Raw genomic sequence first — 22842 nt, forward strand, 5'->3', positions numbered from 1 at the left:
GAATGAAAGGTTGGGTCAGCCAGTTTGATATTAGAAAGAGAATACCACTCATGGTAGGGTAGAAAGTTGTTAGGCATATTAGAACAAATCTTCGGCAATACGACTGCATCAATAGTGTAAGATGGATTTATGGACCCTATCGGACGAATTGTACATGTTATGGAATCAGAAACAGATGCTGATGTTTCACCAAGGCCAAAGATAGCAAGAGGGGTTTTAAAACATTCAAGTCCTAACCTTTTTACGCATTTTTGTGTGATTATATTCGTTTGGGAGCCTGGATCTAAAAGAATGCGAATATTTTGATATTGACCTCGAGCATCTAAGACTTCAACCCGCGCAGTAGCTAGCAACACAGTAGCTGGCGATGCAGATATGTTTGTTAACACTTGAGAGGTGCATACCATGGAAGTAGATGGAATTTCATTACAAGGATCAATTGTTTCAGGAGATGGATCAATTGTCCCTAAATGCAACAATGTGTGATGACTCTTATGACAATGACGGCAAGTAGATTTCGACGAACACCCCGATACTCTATGTCCCGAATGAAGGCAGTTAATACACCAATTTTTGTCTTTAACGATTTGCAATCTTGCTGATGGAGGTTCATTGAGAAAAGAAGAGCATTTATAAATTGAATGGTTAGCATTACAATAGCTGCATGAAAATTTGTTCGGCGAATTTGACTGAGTAAGAAATGTTGAACTTTTTTTATAAGGCTTATCACTTGATGATGCATTCACGCGTTGTGAAACCGAGAACTTAAGTGACTCTAAAGAAATACATTGATTTTTGAGAAATTTATAAAGAGCACGATACGAAGGAATTTTTGTGGAACATTCTTGCAGCTCAAATCTCTTAATTGTTGCTATATCTAATTTCTGTATGAGCGAATGAAATAGAATAAAATCCCAATCTTCAATAGGCAAATTAAGATTTTTCAAAGCTGTTAAATTCTCCGAAAATATTGCTAATAAATTTCTCAGACCATCCACTGACTCATTGGTTAGTTTAGGTGCGTTACATATTTCCTTCCAAAAAGAATTTGCTAAAAGCCTCTTGTTTTGATATCTTTCAGTTAACGTTTCGAAAGCTAATTGATAATTTTCTTTTGTTAACTGATATCCCTTCAGAAGATTTCTCGTTTCAGAAGACAACGAACTGAGTAAATATTGAAATTTATCAATATCTGATAAGGTGGAATTTGTGTGAATCAAACTATTAAAAATGTCGAAAAAAGTAGGCCAATTCTTATAACTTCCATCAAATGTCGGTAAAGAAATTTTTGGAAGCTTGACATTTGGCGTTGTTGACGTTGTATCAATATTCGAGGAGGTTTCTTCGTTGAATAAATTAGTGTAAATGGTCTTGACAGTAAAGAAATTATCCATAAAGCTAGTTTTTATCTCCTTTTCAGCGATCATATCTGGATTTTCGATTGTTGACAAAATGGAGATAATCGAATTATGCATTGTTTTAAATTCTTCGAGAATATCATCTAAATTGGAACACCGCAAATTAAATCGAACGTGCAAACTTTGATCAGTTACAGCAAGTTGGGCGAGCGCTAGTATTTCCAAGATTTCATCTATTTGAAGTTGGCGCAAGGCTTTTGCTTGTTTCAATTTATTGACACTCATTTTATCGAAATGAATGAATAAAATTCGATATTCTGCAAAGACGTGATAATAAAAAAAGAAAACAATAATATAATGAGTCTATCCTCAATATATTTATTCTTCACCAAAATATTTGTATGCAAATAAAATTAAATTGTCTGAAAAATGAAAAACAATTTATTTTCCGGATGAAAACAAACGTAAAATTCTCGTACTGACGACGAGCATGAAAATATTCAAGATAACATGAAACAGATGTGCAGTTATGATAAGAGAAATATGGGACAGAGTTCTGATGCTCTTTCCGCTGCTTATCAAATGCAAAACAAAATTAAATGAATATTTTCAATTTGAAACGATGGAATTTTGAAATGAGAACGTCTATTAACCCTTCAAAGGCTACCGTGACCATATGGTCACACCTACAGCGCTGCACAAAATCAGCTGACATATGTACGTATATCTTAGTATACGTGAGGAAGCGATGATATTTATTCAGTTGACTTAGGAACTTTGTAGTGTGAACGTGTCGCATTGTTATTCCACTGATTTCTCATTCGTAATAGAGGTGAACTGCCGTGTTTGTTAGGTATTCGCAATAAAATGGATCCCAAATTTGTGTAAGTATCAAATTTCTATTTCAAACTGAATATCTTTTAATTATATTTGTTTCAATAGTTGGTGAAATGTGTGAGGAATTTCAAGAATATATTAGATTTGAATATCTCTTCTCTGTTCAAAATCAACTTTGATGCAAACTTGACTGTGACCGCATGGTGACACTAGCCGAATCTGGCAGAAATTGATATTTTTTGTTTCAGGCGAGGTTTCTCTCTCAAAGAAGCCTTAGATATAGTATATAACGACGAAGAAGATAGCAATGGTGTGTGTGACATTTACATATCACCGCCGGAACCAAATGTACTGACAGATGAAGATTCGGGTGATGAAGAAGGCGGGGAAATGGATAATTTATCACGTGGCCAATTATCAACTGCAGCAGAAATCCGACTTTCTGACAATTCGCGCATAACTGGCTTCGAAGATGTTTCAAATGAAGAAGGCAGTGAAGGAGACAATAGTTTATTAGAAAGTGAAGTTAGTCAGATTGAAAAATGTGGTCCAAGCACTAGTTCAAACAAGAGCACCAAAAAGACGAATTCAACGAAGAAGCCGCAGAAGAAAGTGAAAGAAACACTCAAAAGAACTTGGATCGAGGGCGATCTTCTAAAAACGACAGCAGTATTTCCACAGCCAGACTATACCAATTTTATAGGAAAATCCCCAACAGATTTATTTGAATTGTTTTTCGACGACGACATTGTTCGTATGTTAGTAGAAGAATCAAATAAATATGCGCTCTTCCTAAACCATCCAGATCCGAAAATAGAATCTGATGAAATGAAGTGTTTCATCGGTATACTTATTTTGACCGGGTATAACTCTCTTCCCGGAAAATGTTTTTACTGGGATTCAGAATCGGACATGGGAAATCAATTAGTAAAGGAAGCAATGCGTAGGGACAGATTTCGACAGATAATGCGTTTTTTACATTGTGCCGATAATACCAAACCCAATTACAAAGACAAAATGTGGAAACTTAGGCCGCTCATTGAAAAACTTCAAAAAAATTATTTGAAATATTTTAAGCCGACAGAAAATATGAGTTACGACGAATGTATGGTGAAATACTATGGCAGACACAGCTGCAAACAGTTTATTCGCGGAAAACCGATAAGATTTGGCTATAAAGTATGGAGTTTGAATGCCGAAAACGGCTACCTAATCAACTTCGATATATATCAGGGAAGTAATCCGAAGTCGGTTACTGAATATGACAATAAATTTGGAAAAGCTACTTCTCCATTACTAATAATGCTAGACTCCTTGCCAGATAGAAATCTTCGTTATCAAATTTATACAGACAATTTGTTTACGAGTTTCAATCTTTTGACGGAGCTAAAGCAAAGAGGCTATGGAGTTACAGGAACCGTTAGAGAAAATAGGGTTCCAAAGGACTGCCCAATAACTTCTAAATTAGACATGAAGAAAAAAAAAAGAGGTTCTATCGAGTCTAAAATTTCAAAAGATGAAGGTGTGATACTAGTGCGTTGGACTGACAATGCCCCTGTTACCATGGCTTCAACTTCTTATGGAATTGAACCCACTTCTTTGGTGAAAAGATATTCACAGTCCGAGAAGAAAATTATTCAAATTCCCCAGCCACGTCTTATAAATGCCTATAATAAATATATGGGTGGGACAGATCGGATGGACGAAGATATTGCGCGCCATAGAATAGGTATCAGAAGTAAGAAATGGTATTGGCCGTTACTTACTTGGCTTATAGATACCGCATTACACAATGCATGGATACAGTATAAAAGTGCAGGTAATTCAATTACTAATCTGAATTTCAGAAGAGAAATTGTAAAGGTATACCTAAATAGGTTTAAAACTGCCCCAAAAAGATATGGAAGACCAACAACGAGTAGAAATAGTGTCTCCATGAATAGGATTTCGGATGATATCAGGTATGACCATAAGGACCACTTAGTTGTTCCAGTTCCAAATAACAAGAGGAGAAGATGTGCCGGAGAAGGATGCTCCTCTGTTGGTCGAACACAGTGCAATAAATGTGATTTGGGACTATGTGTGGAATGTTTTTATATATTTCACATTAAATAATTTGTTCGACATTTCTGTATTCATATTGGGCTAGTGTGACCATATGGTTACGCCATTTTTTTGAGAAAAATAAAGGAAAAAAATGCATAATTCTTATTCTACCCAACACTGATAAATGGAATTCACTCAATAGAATCGCTAAATTTGCTCTCTTGAAAAAATAATAATTCCGCCTTTGAAGGGTTAAAAGAAAATCCGGCTCGAAGGACCAATGTCGCCGACTGAGGCGTATTTATGAATTTAATGGACTGTATAAAAAATAATGAAAATAAATCGAGTACTGGTCAAATCGACCTACCTTCACTGATTGTTTGTAAACCTCAATTATCCTGCTATTTTAAGGCACAATCCTGATCATTAACAATGTCGAAATCACTGGTAATTGTAGAAATTTTATATTTTCTCTCTGCAGCACATCGAAAACCCAAAACTGAAAACTTCTCCCTCTGGTTTCTCCACATGTGTTCGCTGCAGGTATGGTATTAAATTTGACCAACACATGCGCGCTAAAAATTGAAATAAAACTTGAATTTCTTCCAACAAAACATTCTCATTCCACAAACCAAAATTAACTAAAATAAATTTAAGTCTGAAATTAAAGAAAGAAAAATGAAAGTTTTTTAGGTACTTGGAACCTGAACAATTATTATTAATTATTAAGAACAAAATGAAACCGTACTTTACTATAGCTGAAACTTATAAGGTTTTTGTCTTTTCAAATAAAGAACCAACTCGATTTGCAGCGAAATAGTATTCTGAAGCGAAAATTCGGATTAAAAAAAAAAAAAAAAGAAAGAAAAAAAAACGATTTTAATGAATGTTCTCTCTTTTACCTTGTCGGCATGGGAGGGGGTGTTAGAGTTCACCCTGTGTAATTTTTTTTTAAACATGGCTACAACAAATCGATTAGTCCATCTAGCGGCAGCTAGATGAACTAGATTATAGAGGACAATTGGTACATCTAGCGGTGAATAGACGAACTAGCGTATGAAGGACGATGAGTCCTTCTAGCGGCCTATAGACAAACTCCTATAGAGGACAATTAGTCCATCTGGTGGTCAAGGAAGGTAAAGGGACGGTTGACGGCCGTTACGTGTTTTTCCATACTAGGGTCGATGACTGAAAGTGGTGGATGTAACTCACGTGTTTTTCGATAAATCTGGTTAAAAAGAAAGTATAGTTAATGGTGTTGAATACGAGATATCTAAGTGAGTCAGATCTAACAGTGCTGATTTGCAAGAATAGAATTATCGACTTTGTAACAATATCGAATGAATAATGTATTGGGTATAAAGTCACTTAAGGATCTTATTAATTTCTCTATTAAACTTGGCCTAGCTTTCGGTCATTTATATGACCATCTTCAGAGCACTGGAAACAATTTTTTTTCTTCACAATACGAAAAAATATATAAAAACTCATTAGTTAACTAAATCTGGACTTACAATTAATCTGAACCTAACAATGCAAAATTAGGCAGAACCATAAAAATGAGAGTTACCTCATAACAAAACTTCCTAGTCATATCATTAAAATCTTAAAAATGTCAAAAATGGTAAAATTCACAACTCAAATATCTTAAAATAGATATCTGTAAAACACATGGCAACAAGAATGTGAACAATCGGAAACTATGAAAATTTACACCGACAACAAATTAAAACTACTAAAACTTCAGTCGACCACAACAGCGTTGTGTTAGCTATACTATTATGATAAATTATACTAAAATTATCTTCATTTTATTTCTGATATTAATCACTTATTTTATTATTTTTGTTCATTATTAGGTCAACCACATCACAATAGATGGCGCTAACACTCTCTGACTCTGTGACTAGATTTAACGAAATAGCATGCGCACTCTCTTTCTTTCACTGGACGGACTTCAAACAGCTGCTATGCTGTGTCCTCTCTCGCAGCAATATTTAACTTTTTAAAATTCGACAACCGGGATTCTGGACTGATTTTTCGCAGGCAACCCTATACCACCGTGTTCATAATGAAATAATCTTTAATTTTATTGATTTTGATTAAATAGTCAGACCGTTGCAAAATGCTAGTATAGATTGACCTGTTTATACCTGGCAACCCGAGAGTTGTGACCGGAAAAAAATAGGCAACCTAACGTTTGCACATTCTATGGGCTTCATACTTTCGATTGGTATAGAATTTATCTAATAAGCAAACCGGTGCAAAGTTCGAAAAAAAATTTTTTTTTAATTATTAATTAAACCTACTCTGGACTAAAATTTGTTAGGCAACCCATATGCGATATATTTATTGACATGTTAAATTAAATATAAAATACGTTTTATCAAATAAGCATCTCGGTGAAGGTCGTTTTATATCGGGATCCTATACTATGAGAAGATCAGATAGAAAGTTTCTTATGTCTGATTCTGTTATGTCATTCCCTGCAATTCTTTCAATGTATAATCATTTTTTCTTTATGGCTCCCTTGATCTTACCATTCTTTGTGTTATTTCCTGTGCAGGTTATACTTTGGGTTTTCTTCTTGTAATGTTTACAGTTGAGTTATCATCATTTTTTTTTTTTTTTGATCTCTTATTATTCACCATTTTCCACTGAAATTTCTCTCTTGAGGCTTATCAATTTTGTTGGCGGGATCATTTGTATTCGCATTGTTTTTGTTACCACTTTATCTGATAGTGACAGATTTTCTGACAGTGACATTGACACAGAATTCAATAACGGAGTTTCTGCGTTAGCTGTCAAAGGAACATGAGCCTTTGTATTCATTCGATTTTTAAATTCGGTTTGTTTACATGCGTTATTTTGTGGTTTATCACCCATAACCTTCATATTTTCTAGAAGTAGTTGATTGTTCATCATCAGGATCTGATTCTTGTTCTTTATCTCCTCCATTAGGGCGGTTAGTAATTTTAATTGAATTTTTAAGAACTCATTCTCAGCCTCAATTCCATATTCCTGATTTGAAACCGCTTCTTCGGAATCCTTGATTTACATCTTCTCAACATGGTTGCAACAAGCTCATTTCTTTGTTCTTGATGTTTTCCAACATGATTTGTGTAATGTAACTTTCACATCACACAAACAGATCTGAAAACAAAGTTGAAGGAAAAGTCTATAAAACACTTCTCTTGGTGGAACCTTGTATATTAAATCATCTGGTTACATGTTTCGGCGTATTCGCCATTATCATACCAAAGATTCTGAAAAAAATTATACTCTCAAGCACAAAATATCAAGTTGAGGGAAAAACTTAAAGAAAAGAAAAAAAAGGTGGAGAACATAATGCTACAGTTTGATTAATTGCTCACTGAAACTTTTTCGTTTTTCTGTGTTCTTGATATGTTTAAAAATTTCTACCTTCTCTAGAATTTCTTGTTTGTAGTCAAATTCGCAGTGATGAATTTTGTCTTTCATATTAAACTTATGTTCTTCTTCCCTTAAGTGACAACCGAAGATAGATTTATCATTGTTTGGGTTCCTGGCGCTAGTTAGATGTTCCCTTGTCCTCGTCCGAATGGATCTACCACTTCTTCCCACATAGATTACATTGCAGCCTGGTTCACCGCACTCCGATCTGTAGACACCAGGTTTGCCTAGGTTATCGATAGGGAACTTATTCTTTATTATAAATTGACTCAAGATGTAACCTGATTTAAACGTTACTTTAGAGTTTTCAATCTATCTAATTGAATCTAGACAAACGTGGCGTCTACTGATTGGAGTGCGGCGAACCAGGCTGCAATGTAGTCTATGTGGGAAGAAGTGGTAGATCCATTCGGACGAGGACAAGGAACCCAAACAATGATAAATTTATCTTCGGTTGTCATTTAAGGGAAGAAGACATAACTTTGATATGAAAGACAACACTAAACTAATTCATCACTGCGAATTTGGCTACAAACAAGACATTCTAGAGGAGGTGTAAATTTTTGAACATATCAAGAACACATAATACAAGACACTAAATGCTATGTTATCAAACAATTTTAAAGACACATAAAATTTTATATTGATGCTCCTCGAGGACGCTACTGCATCGTAAGGAAAGTCAACACCTGAGTCAACCTTGATTGGAAGAAGAAAAATCCGTCAGCATTAACGTCAGTTTTGTTTTGTATATGTTTGTCATTTTATATTATTTGACTAGTCACATTATGCCTTTTTGACCTTGGTATTTTTGATCTTTATTTTTCACTTTGTGACTTGTATATATTTTAATCGATGTTTTACCATATGACTTTGGAATCTTAAAAATCGTAAGTTTCAGTGAGCAATTAACCAAACTGTAGCATTATGTTGTCCACCTTTTTCACCTTTTCTTCAAGTTTTTTGCTCAACTTGAGATTTTGTGCTTAAGAGTATAAACTTTTTCAGAATCTTTGGTATGATAATGGCGAATATGCCGATATATGTTACCAGATGATTAAATATACAAGGTTCCACCAACAGAAGTGTTTCATATACTTTTCCTTTAACTTTATAATCAACACTTCAAAATGGAATTTTATTAGATTAGATCTGAAAACACATAGGAAAACGCCGGAGTTGACATGGGTGAAATAGTCGAGCATCTATGTTTCTTTCCATAGCTATCTTTTCATTGTTCCATTTTCATTAAAATCAGAGTCGTATACACAATAATTAAGTAGGAATGGGTCCAAAATTACCAATAGGTACGTTATGTGTATGTAAATATTGATGAGTATTATGTTATCAGAAACAACAAACACAATTAACATTCCGTATGAATTTCAGATTCACCCCTCTTTATATGACTCTCAAGGAAGATGCAGGGACATCAAAAACTTGTGAAACCGATTATATTTTCGCCCCAGAAGCAACTGATAATTCCAAATGGTGCAATGCCGAAGAAGTATCAAGTGAGTTATTCCCTTTATCAATTCATATTTGGTTTCTAGATTCTACAGGTTAGTCCAGTGATAAGGGTCCGCGGTACAGAACCGTAGAACGATAGTTTGAATCTCGGGGTCAATGAGAAATTTCCCTGAATAGCAGGACCGTCCAATCATTCACTGTTGTATGAAAAATAGTGCAAATACCCCCAAAATCGTATTTCCCCCCCCTCCCCGAGGCCTAACAAACTATATGAGGTATGTCATTTGATTCAGTTTTCCTCTGTTTACCACATACTAAGAGCAGAAAACGGTACTCCTTCATTTGAAAAAGTTATGGATTTTATCTAGAAAACACCGCCAAAATCGCAGTTTCCCCTCTCCCAAGGCCTGACAAAACTATATCAACTATGCTATTCGATTCAGTTTTCCTCTGTTTATCACATACTGAAAGCAGAAAACGGTACTCTTTCAAACAAAAAAGTTATGAATTTTTTAGTAGAAAATACCCCCAAAATCGCAGTTTCCTCCCTCCCTAGGCCTGACAAACTATATGAGGTAGGTTTTGCTTCTGTTTTCCTCTGTTTACCAAATACTGAAAGCATAAAACGGTACTCCTTCCTTAAAAAAAGTTATGAATTTTTATCTAGAAACGCTATTCTATAACAACATTAACAACCCTCTGAATAGGTAAAAAATTATCAAGAATAGGAAAAAATATGAAAAGTATGTATTGCTGGATTCAAATAATAAATTACTATCCATTTTCTCAATGAAAATCATAAATATACCTTTTTTTTGCTTGGACCCTACTTTTGGCTCGGAGTGTACTTGTGGATGTGGATAACTTTTCACCGGTACCTGTACCGTTCTTTGAATTCGTCTAGACATCGTTTTTGGGGTCTTCCACATTACGTTTTGTTAGTCTGGGACGCCAATGAATTTTATTGGTCCATCTAATAGGATCTTGACGAGCCACATGTACGACCCACCGCCATTTCAAATCTGCAACACGGTGGATTATGTCTACGACCTTTGAAATCAGAATAAAGATGGCACCGAGAAACAATAACAGTGTTGAAAATACGTGCAATAAATGCCTCAAAGAAGTAAAAAATGTTATCTCTTGCTTTAAATGTAATAAGACATATCATCTCGAGAAAATAGAAAAAACCAATTTGGCGGAACCATCTATGAAAGCAATCCCGAATGAACAATCTACAAAGCAAACTTTTGTGGCTGAAGACGTTATTCCTGTCATTAGGAAGAAATCTGCAGAGCCGATCTCAAAAGGGGAAAAGGGTACAGCGGCGGTTAGGAGTACTACTTACCAAGCAGAAAACGCTGATAGAAATTTTGTATCAAACATAGAAGATATGAATTCGCAAAAAAATAAGTTCAGTCGGGACAAACATGTTGTGAAGAAAAAAGTAATGGAGGTGACAGGGGCTGGTGCTGGTTCATCAAATTTTATTGGTACACCCAGACGTGCTTGGATGTATGTAGGGCGTGTAAATGAAAATGTAAATGAGTCCCAAATCGAGAATCACTTGAGAGAAAAATTTCCAGGGGAGGAGTTTTCTATCGAGAAACTCCCAAAGCGTGACACAGCACACAGCGTGTATTTCAAAATTGGAGCGAGTTTATCACTCGTGAAAGATCTTTATAATCCCGAAAATTGGCCTATGGGCGTGGTAGTAAAGCGTTTTCGGTTTTTTTGAGGAACAACAAAAAAGGAATATTAAAAACGAAGTGAAAATAGCTACAACCACAACTGATTTCGGGTGTGACGCAATATTGAATATCAATATACAGTGCTTGGGCAATAAACTTGACATGATCGAGAATGTATTGAACACTGACAACTACAAAGTGGCATGTATAACCAAACATTGAATGAACAAAGATCAAATAAAAGGTGTGAATATTCGCAATTTTAAAGTGGCGAATGCCTTCGCGCGTAGTACATTCAGGCACGGCGGTTGCGTAATACTGGTAAGGGAGGATTTTCAATTTGAACCAGTGGAAACAATAAATAACTTATCAATTGAAAAGGATATCGAAATGTGTGGAATATTTGAAGAGTCCACAAAAACAAATTATCTATGCGTTTACAGATCCCCTCAGGGAAATTTGGATTTGTTTTTTGATCGGCTAGATGGAACACTGAACATCATTGCCGGTAAACCAAATCATAATGTATTGATAGCAGGCGATTTCAATATAAACTTTAAACTTTAAACAGTGATGAACTAAAGGTGAAAGAAACACTCATACATACGGAGTACATGTTATCTTTGATCAGGCATCACGTGTTACACAGACTTCAAGAAATTGTATCGACAATGTTTTCACTAATTTAAATCGTTCCTTTTATACATCAGCCACAATTAATTATCACCTATCGGACCATCTGGCGCAGAGACTGGACATACAGCAGGCAAAAATCCCTGAAAACCATAAGTATAAGTTGGTGCGTATTATAAATAAGAATAATACTAACCGTTTTCGTGAACAGCTGCGTTGATTGGGGATGTGTTCGGATGAGCTCAGCCCTAAATTCTTTCAGGAACTTCCACCTAATTATAACACATCATTTCAATCAGTGCTTTCCTGAAAGAAAAAAGAAAGTTGTAAATTCATGTTACAAAAAATTCTCAGATACACCAGAAATAAAGGCTATTAAAAATAAACTAGATGCAGCATATACAATATATGAGGTAAAGAGAGATGATAGTTCCAAGAAATTATACATGAGATTGAAAGATGAATTTAAACAGCTTTTAAATGATACCGTCAAATATAAAAATTCGAAATTTATTAATGACTCAAAAAATATGCGCGATATGGCAGGTGATAAACTCAAAATTAAAATCAGAGACAGGAAAAGTATACCTTTCATCACTGTCAGAGAAAATATTCAACCGGTATTTTTCAACTATTTCGGAAAACTTAACTGGAACTAACACCAATCCAGAATCCAGTGAAAAACTTTCAAAAAATAAAAGGTGTAAAATTTCACGCTCCTTCTCTCTGACCCCCACAAAACCATAGGAAGTTTTGAAGGTTTTTTCAGAAATGAAGAATAAATCTTAGCAAGATGTATATGGCTTCTCCGTGAAGATGCTGAGGGAAGTTATCGATTGTCTTGCTGATCCCATCTCTTGCCTCATAAACGATTGCTTCCAGCAATCAGTTCTTTCCGGAAGAGTAATACCGGTACACAAAAACGGTAATTAGGAGCTATACGAGAACTATAGACCAATATCAATCCTGCCAGTTGTCTCAAAAATATTTGAGACCCTCCTCAAAACTAGAATGGTCGCGTTTCTGGAAGAAAACTCGTTGCTTGGCAGTTTCAAGCATGGTTTCAGAGAGGGAAGGTCTACTACCAGGGCTTTGGTCCACATTATTGAATACATCATGAAGGCATTGGATGATGCAGATGATGTGATGCTGACCTGCATGGATCTGAGTAGAGCATTTGATCGTGTCAACCATGATAAGCTCCTGAGTAAATTGGAGTACATCGGTATGAGAGGCCCAGTTTTGAATTTTTTGGAGTCTTTCCTCAAGGGTAGATACCAAATAGTAGATTTGGAAGGTAAACGGTCTTCGGGGATGAAGGTTACCGCAGGAGTTCCCTAGGGATCGGTGCTTGGGCCCATCCTATTTCTAATATATATCGATGATCTGATATGTAACGTTGGTGCAGATGATGAGATCCTCTTCGCTGATGATACAACATTTTTGAACAGAGCCAAAGAAAAAAATCTACTCCTGAATAAATCCCATGAAACAGTCAGAGATGCTATCCAATGGTTCAATTCCAATGATATGAAAGTGAACGATGAGAAAACTCGGAGTTGGTTGTGAGCACAAAACGTCATGAACCGGAAACTATTCATCTGCTTCATCTGCACATCACTGAATTAAGTTAGAAACTTTCTACGGCATTATTCTCAATAAGAAGAATTAAGAACCTGCTCACCGAAAAAGAAGCGTTACTTACTTACCACGCACATTTTCATAGTAGGATGACCTACAGCATCATTCTATGGGGTGCATCTCCAGAGGCAGAAAGAGTGTTTCTGAAACAGAAAAAAGCTGTAAGGTTGGTAGCGGGAGTGGACTATACCACTAGCTGTAGACCTTTTTTCAAGAAATATGGTATACTTACCTTATCAGGCTGCTATATACTGGAGAGTCTTATGTATATACACAAAAATCATGATACTTTCCACAAACACTCAGCGGTTCAGAATCATGAGACCAGGTTTAGGAACAACTTTATTGCCCCAAGACATAGAGTGAAGAAGACTCATAACACGCACATATTCAATGGAATAAAAACAAACTTCCACAATCCCTAACATCACTGGATTATAAAACATTCAAGCGGAAAGTTAAAGCCATTCTCACTAAATGTGCATTTTATTCAATGGATGAATTTATGAGGTACCAGTTCTAGTCATTATCTTTCTGTGTTTCAGTTCGTACCTATGTGTAATAGTATGTTTTATAATTGGTTGTTGTAAATTTTATATAATATAAATAGTATAAATCAGACAATAGCTAATAAGCTATTGTCTGATTTATACATTTTTTCATATTATGATGTAGATTATCATACAATTCTTTGACACTCCCTGTAAAATTTTGAGGGTATCTAGTAGATTATTATTATTATTATTTGTTTATTTGTTCTGCGCCGTATTTCTTCATTTCGTATTTTGTCTCTGATACTCAAACCCAGCATCGCACGCTCCATTGCTTTCTGCATTACACGTAGTTTGCTTGCTGACTTTTTATCGGAGTTATTGTTTCGAGGCCATATGTCACCACTGGCAATACACAGGTGTCATAAACTTTTTTTTTCAGGTTTATGGGGATATCCTTGTTCTTAAATATACAGGGTGTTTCAAGTTCGACTGCCTATTAGACGTTTCAGGAGAACGGTTCCTATTTGAAATCTGAAAATTCGGAATATGACATTGTTCATTATGCCCTACTCAGCTTGAATATTTTCGAAGCTCCAGCACTCCCGTTTATACAAGAAATGAAAATAAATTTTTCAAAAAAAACTTTTTTTTCCATTTTATGTATTACATATAATCAAGATTTTCATTCTCAATTACTCCCTACTAAAATTTTTTGTTAGTTCTTATAGTTTTCAAAATATTAAGAAAAAACCGAAGAAAAAAGGAGAATTTCCATAGTCTCTATATTTCGTAAATTATTTTTACTGTGAATATTCTATGCGTATACTCTATTCACTTTCTCGAACTAGAATGATGTAGAAATATCGTGCATATCTTGAACTTGAGAAATATCAACACAGGTTGTTTCGAATATTATGCCAAAAATTGTGAACAAAATTTCATCATAACTTTCGATTTTCAAATTAGAACCCTATTTTTTATGATTGCGTTGGATTCTACGGAGAAAAATAAGGGTAGTGCCCAAACATGATTATGATCCCAAATTCAATAATTCAAGTGTTATTCGAAATTTTATGAATTTATGTATACGTAGGGTCAATTCCATTGAATCTGTTTCTAGAATGCGTTTCAAAGCAGGATTCTATGATCATAGAAATTAAAATATGCAATTATTTCAAAGTGACAGGTGTATTCATCATTGAAGTTAGTAGATTATGATTTCACGAAATGAAAACCCGTTATTGAAATAATGAAATTCTGGATCTATTCCATATCCACGGTGAATTCAACAGAATTGTTTGGAGAACTTATCGAGCATTCAATCAGAAATATCCACATTTATCACCAATTAACGAGAATATATGTCGAAAGTATAAAATGTATTCTACCGCTTTTTTATATGTATAGAATATTCATCAACTTTACCACATATGAGTGCTGCATGATTCCATATCATATAGTATAATGGATATTTACAAAGTATGAAACATCCTTTCAAGATATATTGCATCTTCTCATTCAAATGATGAAGATGAGAAAATATCTGATTTAATGTTTGATGAGTTCTACCAATAATTCTATTGCATTCATCGTGACTATGGAATTCCATATTCACGATGAATGCAATAATATAAGTTATTTATAATACAAGTGCAGAAGGTATTGATATTCTTCCACAAGTTCAAAATGAGCAAGTGGTAGAATGTTCTGTACGAATATTTTACATTATTTTCTCTAATCACTGAATTCTATTTGAAATTATAGAATTATTTTCATAAATATCGTTTAGTGATTTTTGCATTGAGAAATGTTGGTTGGCAGAACAGTTGTGTATCACAAATTTGACAGATAATAGATAAATCCGTTCTATTCTATTCTGTTCCACAAGATGTGCCAGAATGAACGGATTTGTCACAGAACTAGAGAAAAGTATATCCAGAATTTTGTCATTTGAATAGCGGAAATAGTGAAATCAAATTAGTGTAGCTTTCGAAAGCACCTGTCACATGTATTGTAAATCAACATTCAAATTTCTATGATCATAGAGTATTATTGCTAGTCTGTCTGGAAACAGATGGAATGAAATTGACTCTATGTGCAACATAAATTCATAAAATCTCGAATAACTCTTGAATTATTGAATTTGGGAGCATAATCATTTTTAGAAATTACCCTTATTTTTCTCCGTAGAATCCAACGCAATCATAAAAAATAGGGTTCTAATGTGATAATCGAAAGTTATGAATTTTGTTCACAATTTTTGGCACAATATTTGAAACGCCGTGTGATGATATTTCTCAAGTTCAAGATATGCACGATATTCCTACATCATTCAAGTTCGAGAAAGTGAATTGAGTATACGCATAGGATATTCACAGTAAAAATAAATTAACGTGATTGTTGTAAGGAATTTCTCTCTTTTTTGGGGTTTTTCTTAATATTTTGAAAACTATAAGGACTAACGCAATAATTTTAGGAATGCGAAATTGAGAATGGAAATCTTGATAATATCTGAGACAAAAAATAAAAAAAATGAAAAAAAATTTTTCATTTCTTGTATAACCGGAAGTGCTTGAACTTCGTGAATGTTTTAGCTGAATAGGACATCATGAACAATGTTATATTCCGAATTTTCAGATTTCAAATAGGACCCGTTCTCCAGAAACGTCTAACAGGCAGTCGAACTTGAAACACCCTGTATACTTAATTTTCCCAAACGCTGACCATGTTAATATTATTCGTCTGTCCAGTTCTGCTATCTGATTCTCTCTACCCAACCTTATTGTGTGTCCAAGGTAAATTTATTCCGCAACGTTCTCCAACTTTTTTATGTGTAAAAAGATATCCTCCCCACAGTTAGTTCCTCAACGTTGCTGCTAATCAGGACAATGTAGTCCGCAAATCGTAAATGATTCAAGTGAGCTCCACCGATGTTGATACCTACCTTTCATTTCCCACTGTAGTAATTTGAATATATTCTCTAAAGCAAGGGTGAATAATTTGGGAGATACCGTATTACCCTGACATACACCCCTAACTCGACATGGAAAATGGAATTTTTGTATATGTATTGCAAAGGATCAGTGAATCGAAAATCTATCCTCGCGTCATCCGTTGCTCTCACAAGTGCCCACGATTCAATGCAATCAAAAGTTTTTTGAAAATCTATGAAAGATAAAGGTAGAGGCACGTTGTATTCTGTTGTTTTTTCGATAAGTGTTTTAATACTCTGAAGATAGTCAATGGTGCTGAAACCCCTGCGATATACTGCTTGCTCTATCGGTTGGTAAGAATAAAACTTGTGAGTCAGTCGGTTAGTAATGATTTCAGTAAGGAGTTTGTAGAGATGGCAATATGGCCGATAGTTCTTTCAGTTAAAATTATTTTTTGATATTTCGAATACAAAAATATGGTTATTCAAATATTCTACTGTATTCGAAATAAAAAAGCATACCATATAGTTAGTTTCCTCTTCATAAACAGTACGATATTCGAATCACTCTCTTACCTCGCCGAGTGTCTTTATTCTTCCTGGTCCACTATATCTTCATCCCTAAGGCTCCCATAAACCAAGACGCCAGATGCGGTACGAATATTCGCATTCGCCGCGTCGGTTTGAAGGAGCTTTTATTCTCATAATTTCAAATTTTGTGATGTTTCATCTCGGGAGGGTAAATGCATGCGACGAGATGACAAGGCGATTCAAATATTCTACTGTATTTAACTTTTCTTAGATACAATGTGATATTCGATTCGCCATTTTATCTCTTCTCGTGCCTCTAGGTACTCTCCCTGCCCTAGTCAATTTTTATATTAACTTCTTCAATTCTGAGACATGAAATTGAGATACCGTGAAAGATTGAACTATTTTATTCAGGAATGAGTGTGTTTTTAAAATCAGAGGGATTAATAAATTCAGATATAGTACATCCAAAGTCACTTGAAGGAAGTGGAATATTTCGATTATACAAGGGTTGTCCAAGTTTCCAGGAATTCCTTTGGGGCCAGTGAATTTAATGCCTAACAATACTTTCAAATAAATCCCGGTATCCACTTCAAAGGGACATCCGGACATCTATGTTCAAACGTTTTTATGGACTAGTTCAAGTGACTTTGGATATACTATACCTATGTATTCGCCTCAGATAAGCCACTTTAATTAATTGAATATGTGAAAAAGGAGCACAAAATAGTTGTTGTAGATTCGATTAGGTGATGGTAGTACCCTTACTATTTCGCATGTTTTTGTAACCAATAAAGAAAACAAGTTACCAAGACTTGCGTCAAATGATAATTGATAATATCTCGTGGACAAGGAAATGGTACTTCAATATTCGATTTCAATGCAGAGAATCTGAAGGCTTTTACCGCCAGATTGTTCAGTGTTTTGAAAAACTCAGCATTCCACCCTAGTCTTTCTCTGCCCAAATACGCAGCTAAGGCCCAAGCAGATGAAATTACGATTCAAATTGAGAATAGGATTTATTTGGATGATTTCACATTCAGTTTTTTTAACTTTATCCCTCCATAAAGAACTTATCATTAATAACCAGCGCAAGGAAAATCCGCGATTTCGATATTGATTATCTATCTTTTTTTCTGGACTTCTCTTCGTTCCAAATGAACATAATTGATGATATATTGACGCTTTGATTATCTTTCATCCCGATTTTCATGAATAATAACAATGATTTTAATATATGTATAAAAAATGTTGAGATTTCAATTCAGAAATTCTAATGATTTTGTTTTTCAGTTTTTCCACCTGGACCTCTTCACATTTATTTCATATCGGCTGCTACTTATAAAACTCAACACACAAAAACCTGGGGTTTCAATATTGACTATCATCTCGAGACTTGTTCGACCCGAATAGCCAAGAATTATTGAAATGTAACTAAAATTAATGATTTATATGCATGAAAAAACATACCTCATGTTAATAAAAATATTTCCATTGTCACTCATTTAAATGCTTTCCGACTTTCAGCCATCAAATCATATTTATTCAACTACTCATTTTAAATAACCCGAAACACTCAATTGCGTGTGAGACATGCGATAGAAAAGAAAAATGCCTCTCCTTTCCATTGATATAGATTTTTTTTTACCACCGACAAACGGGCCGTTCTTAAGGTTGTAGACTACTTTGCGCTGAAACTGCAATTCCGCTAGATGGAGCTACCCGAAAATTTTTGGTAGATTTGTACCTGACACACCCATTCAACTTGAAGAACCGCCTGTTTGGTATTTATTGCCCCTAATAAAATCTCAACTCTCGATGAAGCCCAGCAAAGAGTAAATTTGTGCTTCTGTAAACTTTAGAAATTCAGTTCAGTTTAGATACAGTGGCGTATCCTAGGGGGGATAAGAGGGATATATACCCCCAGGAGGAATATCCATTATATGTAACAACCTTATATATCACAATCTTATTATGAGTAAGCAAAATTCTTTGGAAAACTTCTTCAAAAGAAGGAAAATTTGATATTTTTTCCTTTATCCCCCCTCCAAGGCTTATGTCTGGGTACGCCACTGTTTAGGTATATAATACTAAATAAGAAAATCGCTGAAAATATTGTGAAGTTAGAAATGACAATGAACCACTGTCATGGACTTATTTTGAGTATGGATAATAGAAATAGCAATTTATTCGAATTGAGAAAAAATATATGATCATCTCTGGTTGTATGATTTCACAGAGAAAATCAGAAAAATTTGGATATTGAGATTTCTAGAATGAAAAAATTCGAAAAGCTTTTGAGTTCTCATTTTATGCGCCTTTGGAGGCCACAACACTGTGTATAGGAATATAAGATATGCGATTTATTAGGTTATTGTTGTCGGTCTCTTTATCTAGATGAGAATTTTTGATATTCTCCTGAAATTCAGAATGATTATTCGAATGATTATTTGACATTTGACACGTATTATAAGTCGTGAAAAAAAATTAGTGAGGGCAATAAGAAAAGAATAACAGAATAGGAATGAAAAGTTGTATTTTGTTCTGTCTATCGGGTGTCACTTTGGGTTTTTACAGATATATTCAGCTCATCTAAGTTCAATATTCAAGCTTTGTTTCATCGAAATCGGATGAAAAGGGTTATTGCCAAATAAAATTCACACAATAATTTGTTTTACTAGGCGACGAAGTAGTGATTGACTACCTTAGCTGAATTCCCAGCCACGCTACGCTCAGCCATGTACAGTATAACTTCAGTAGTCCGGGCAGATTTCGTTCCGGTACCTGCCCGGATTATGGTGGCGTCCGGATTACTGGAGTGATTTTAATTTATGAAATGAAGCAACTTATAAATGATCAAAAAAAGGTTTATTAATCAGGTCACAAAAAAAAATATTATTTTCTCATAAAATAAAACAAAACTGAACAAAACACTCAAGTACATGTAACACGTTATGTAAATATGTACATGTAGGTATTTATAATATTGTATACATACATATTATGTATGTATGCAAAATGAAATATCTTCTACTTTCTTGAAAAATACATATCAATTTTAGTTTGGACCTTTTTGGATGCATCTATATCAATTGCGTTGTCTTTAAGCCCTTTCAAAAGCTATAAATGTTCAAGGGGAAGGTTATTCTCCTTTATCCACCTGATAGCTAGACTTTTCTGTGAGTGTAACTGTCTTATGTGATCGTTTGACTGCAACCATTGCGTCCGGCAGATTTTTTTTGGATTAAAAGATGTCATTCGCTGATGGAGAAACGGTATATGATGATGAAAAAGAAAAAACGCACATCACTTTACATTGCATTACATAATTTTTTCATTTTTTGTTAACGAAAAAAATTATTTATAGAAAAATTTTGCAATTTCTTAAACTTTTATGACATGAAATTTTCAAGGAGGTATGTATACAAGAATGGCTTCACGAAGCGAAAAATGTTTACTATAAATTTTTTCAAGTTAATATTAATGGAGGAAGTACGAGAAAATTTTCTTAATCAAGAATTGCCTATTTTTAGGGTTAAATTAAATGACAAATATTGTAGATAGAGTTTCGGGAATAGGGAGTTTTTCAAAAGAATTTTTTTTTTTTTGAGAATTTTTTTTTAGATTTCTCAAATATTGATAATTTTCCATATTTCGGCAAAAATCCAGATACCTTTTTTTCATCTTAATTTCTTTATGACTTTTGAAATTTTCTTTATGATACTAAGCGCTCAAAATGTACTTCTCCAGACATCATTACGAATAAAATCAGCTAGCATATATATTTTAGGAACAGTATCGTTTGTAATTCTAACAATGATTTCATAACAAGTTTTCTACCTATCCCTATTCTTCAGTGCAATATTGTCATAAACTAGTAATGTACACAATTTTAGCCAATCAGAGAAACCCTACCCTCGTAAATCATAAGAGTGTCATTCATCTCGAGCCATAAAATACAGTCCAAGATTCTATTGGCGTTCATGTTGCAAAAAGGCGTAAACCTTTGGGAGGCGTTCCAAAAAGCATAATTCTATTTGAAAAACATCTACAATTAGAGCAAATCAAGCAATTTTAAAAAAATGCTTGCACCAATTCAAAACTCATAATATCACTGAACATTTGTGGATGAGTTACTTGAAAGGAGAAGTCTCTCTAAAGCTGAATAGTCATTTAAAGAAAGTGTTTAATTTCTTCAAAGTTCAATTTTCGGAATACTATCGATTTTTTTTTGAAAATCGAGACGAGACCTTCAAGTTCACTATCACGTCATTGTTCACTCAGAAAATGAAATGAATCCGACCTGTACTTTGGAATTGGAATGCACTGAAATAGCAGTGGTATGAACAAGGTATTGAACACCCTTAAGCAGCCGGTCCACACTGTAGACAAGGCTTTCTCAGGAGCTAGTAAGGAACAACTCGGGTTGTGGCCAGTATGACCTCTTTCTGAAATCAACTAATCAGGCTGATATCCAGCTGCAAGAGATAAAATCTCATCTATAATACCACAGATCATAACAGTGAACGGCTGTTTGTCGAACAATATATGGTGGAGCATGTCCAACCACCGAGGAAAAAAAATTTCAAATGTTGCAGGTTTTCCGCCATTTTGAATTTTTTTTTCAAGGTTCTTTACCTTTTCTAAATTGAGTACTTGAAAATATTCTATTTTGACCAAAAATCGTAACTTCAAAGGTTATACATAACCGACCACACTCAATAAAATATTGGTCAGAAATGACGTAGCATACTCTGTATCTCACTTATGCTTCGAAAACGAGGTATATGTCATAAGGCAAAAATGATTCTATATATCAGTTCGACTGCCTATTTGATGTTTCTGGAAAACGGGGCTATTTGAAATCTGAAGTTGTATCAATTTTGAACACACATTGATTAGTTAATTTGATCGAGTATTTCTCCCAGTACTGTTAGAAAAAAGAAGAAGGAAAGTCAGATTATCAGTGAAAGAAAACCTGTGCAATATGATTTCACCTTCAAAGAATCATTGAATGATTTTATTGTAATCAGAAGCAATGAATATACCAGTCTGAATAAAATATTTGACCAAAAAGAATCTGGATTTTAATCAAACAAAGACAACATTACATAAAATTAATTGGTTACAAGTTCAAAACTGTTAATAAGAGAAAAATTTTTATTGATACACAGACAAATATAATAAGTAGGGTACAATTTTATGGTAAATACAGAGAATATTTGCAACAAAATGTAATCTTCATTTATCTGGATGAAACTTGGTTATTTGTAAATAGCAGTCTTAGGCTGGTTTTAGAGTCACGCTGACCGTCAGCGCTGAAGCCTACGCGCGTAGCGCTCAGCACGTAGCAACTAGAAACTCGTTTCAGAGTCACGCTGAACGTCGTGAGGTACAGTCATGCCCAACCACAACTTCAATCAAAAAACCAGTAACAATATCGCGATTCATTGATGCGTTGACTGTCCTCGTCAGCGCGTACGTTTTACGTAATACAGTAACGCTCCCTGAGCTCGGTAGCGCGTCAGCGTGGCCTGATCAGCGGCGCTGACGCGTGGCGCGTACGCGCTCGATTCCTCAGCGCTGACGGTGGTCAGCGCTGAGCCGTCAGCGTTTTTCTAAAACGCTTCATAAGTAATCATACATATTGGCCTGTCAGCCCCGACGGTCAGCGTGACTCTAAAACCAGCCTTATTCAGCAGTGGACTCTAGAAAGAAAAACCAAAAAGTTTGCCAAGTATATTCAAGGGTGAAGGTGGAAGGTACACTATTTTGAA

General features: G+C 34.7%; 2 protein-coding genes across 2 annotated transcripts in view; both read left to right on the top strand.

Annotated features, from left to right (window-relative positions):
- The window catches only part of LOC123677006, a 135007-nt gene extending 116442 nt beyond the window's left edge, over positions 1-18565 (top strand). Inside the window, exons 7-8 of the mRNA XM_045613394.1 lie at positions 9063-9187; positions 18359-18565. Coding sequence (XP_045469350.1) covers positions 9063-9187; positions 18359-18492 — 259 coding nt within the window. The 3' untranslated portion in view covers positions 18493-18565. The remainder of the gene's footprint in view (positions 1-9062; positions 9188-18358) is intronic.
- On the top strand, positions 2009-4496 carry LOC123676999 (piggyBac transposable element-derived protein 3-like). The gene is made up of 2 exons (XM_045613380.1): positions 2009-2242; positions 2444-4496. Exons 1-2 carry the CDS (start codon positions 2226-2228, stop codon positions 4308-4310), a joined length of 1884 nt encoding a protein of 627 aa, XP_045469336.1. The 5' UTR covers positions 2009-2225; the 3' UTR covers positions 4311-4496.
- Positions 18566-22842: the final 4277 nt, after the last annotated feature.

Source organism: Harmonia axyridis, chromosome 1 (assembly GCF_914767665.1).
Source record: "Harmonia axyridis chromosome 1, icHarAxyr1.1, whole genome shotgun sequence".
Lineage (NCBI taxonomy): Eukaryota > Metazoa > Arthropoda > Insecta > Coleoptera > Coccinellidae > Harmonia > Harmonia axyridis.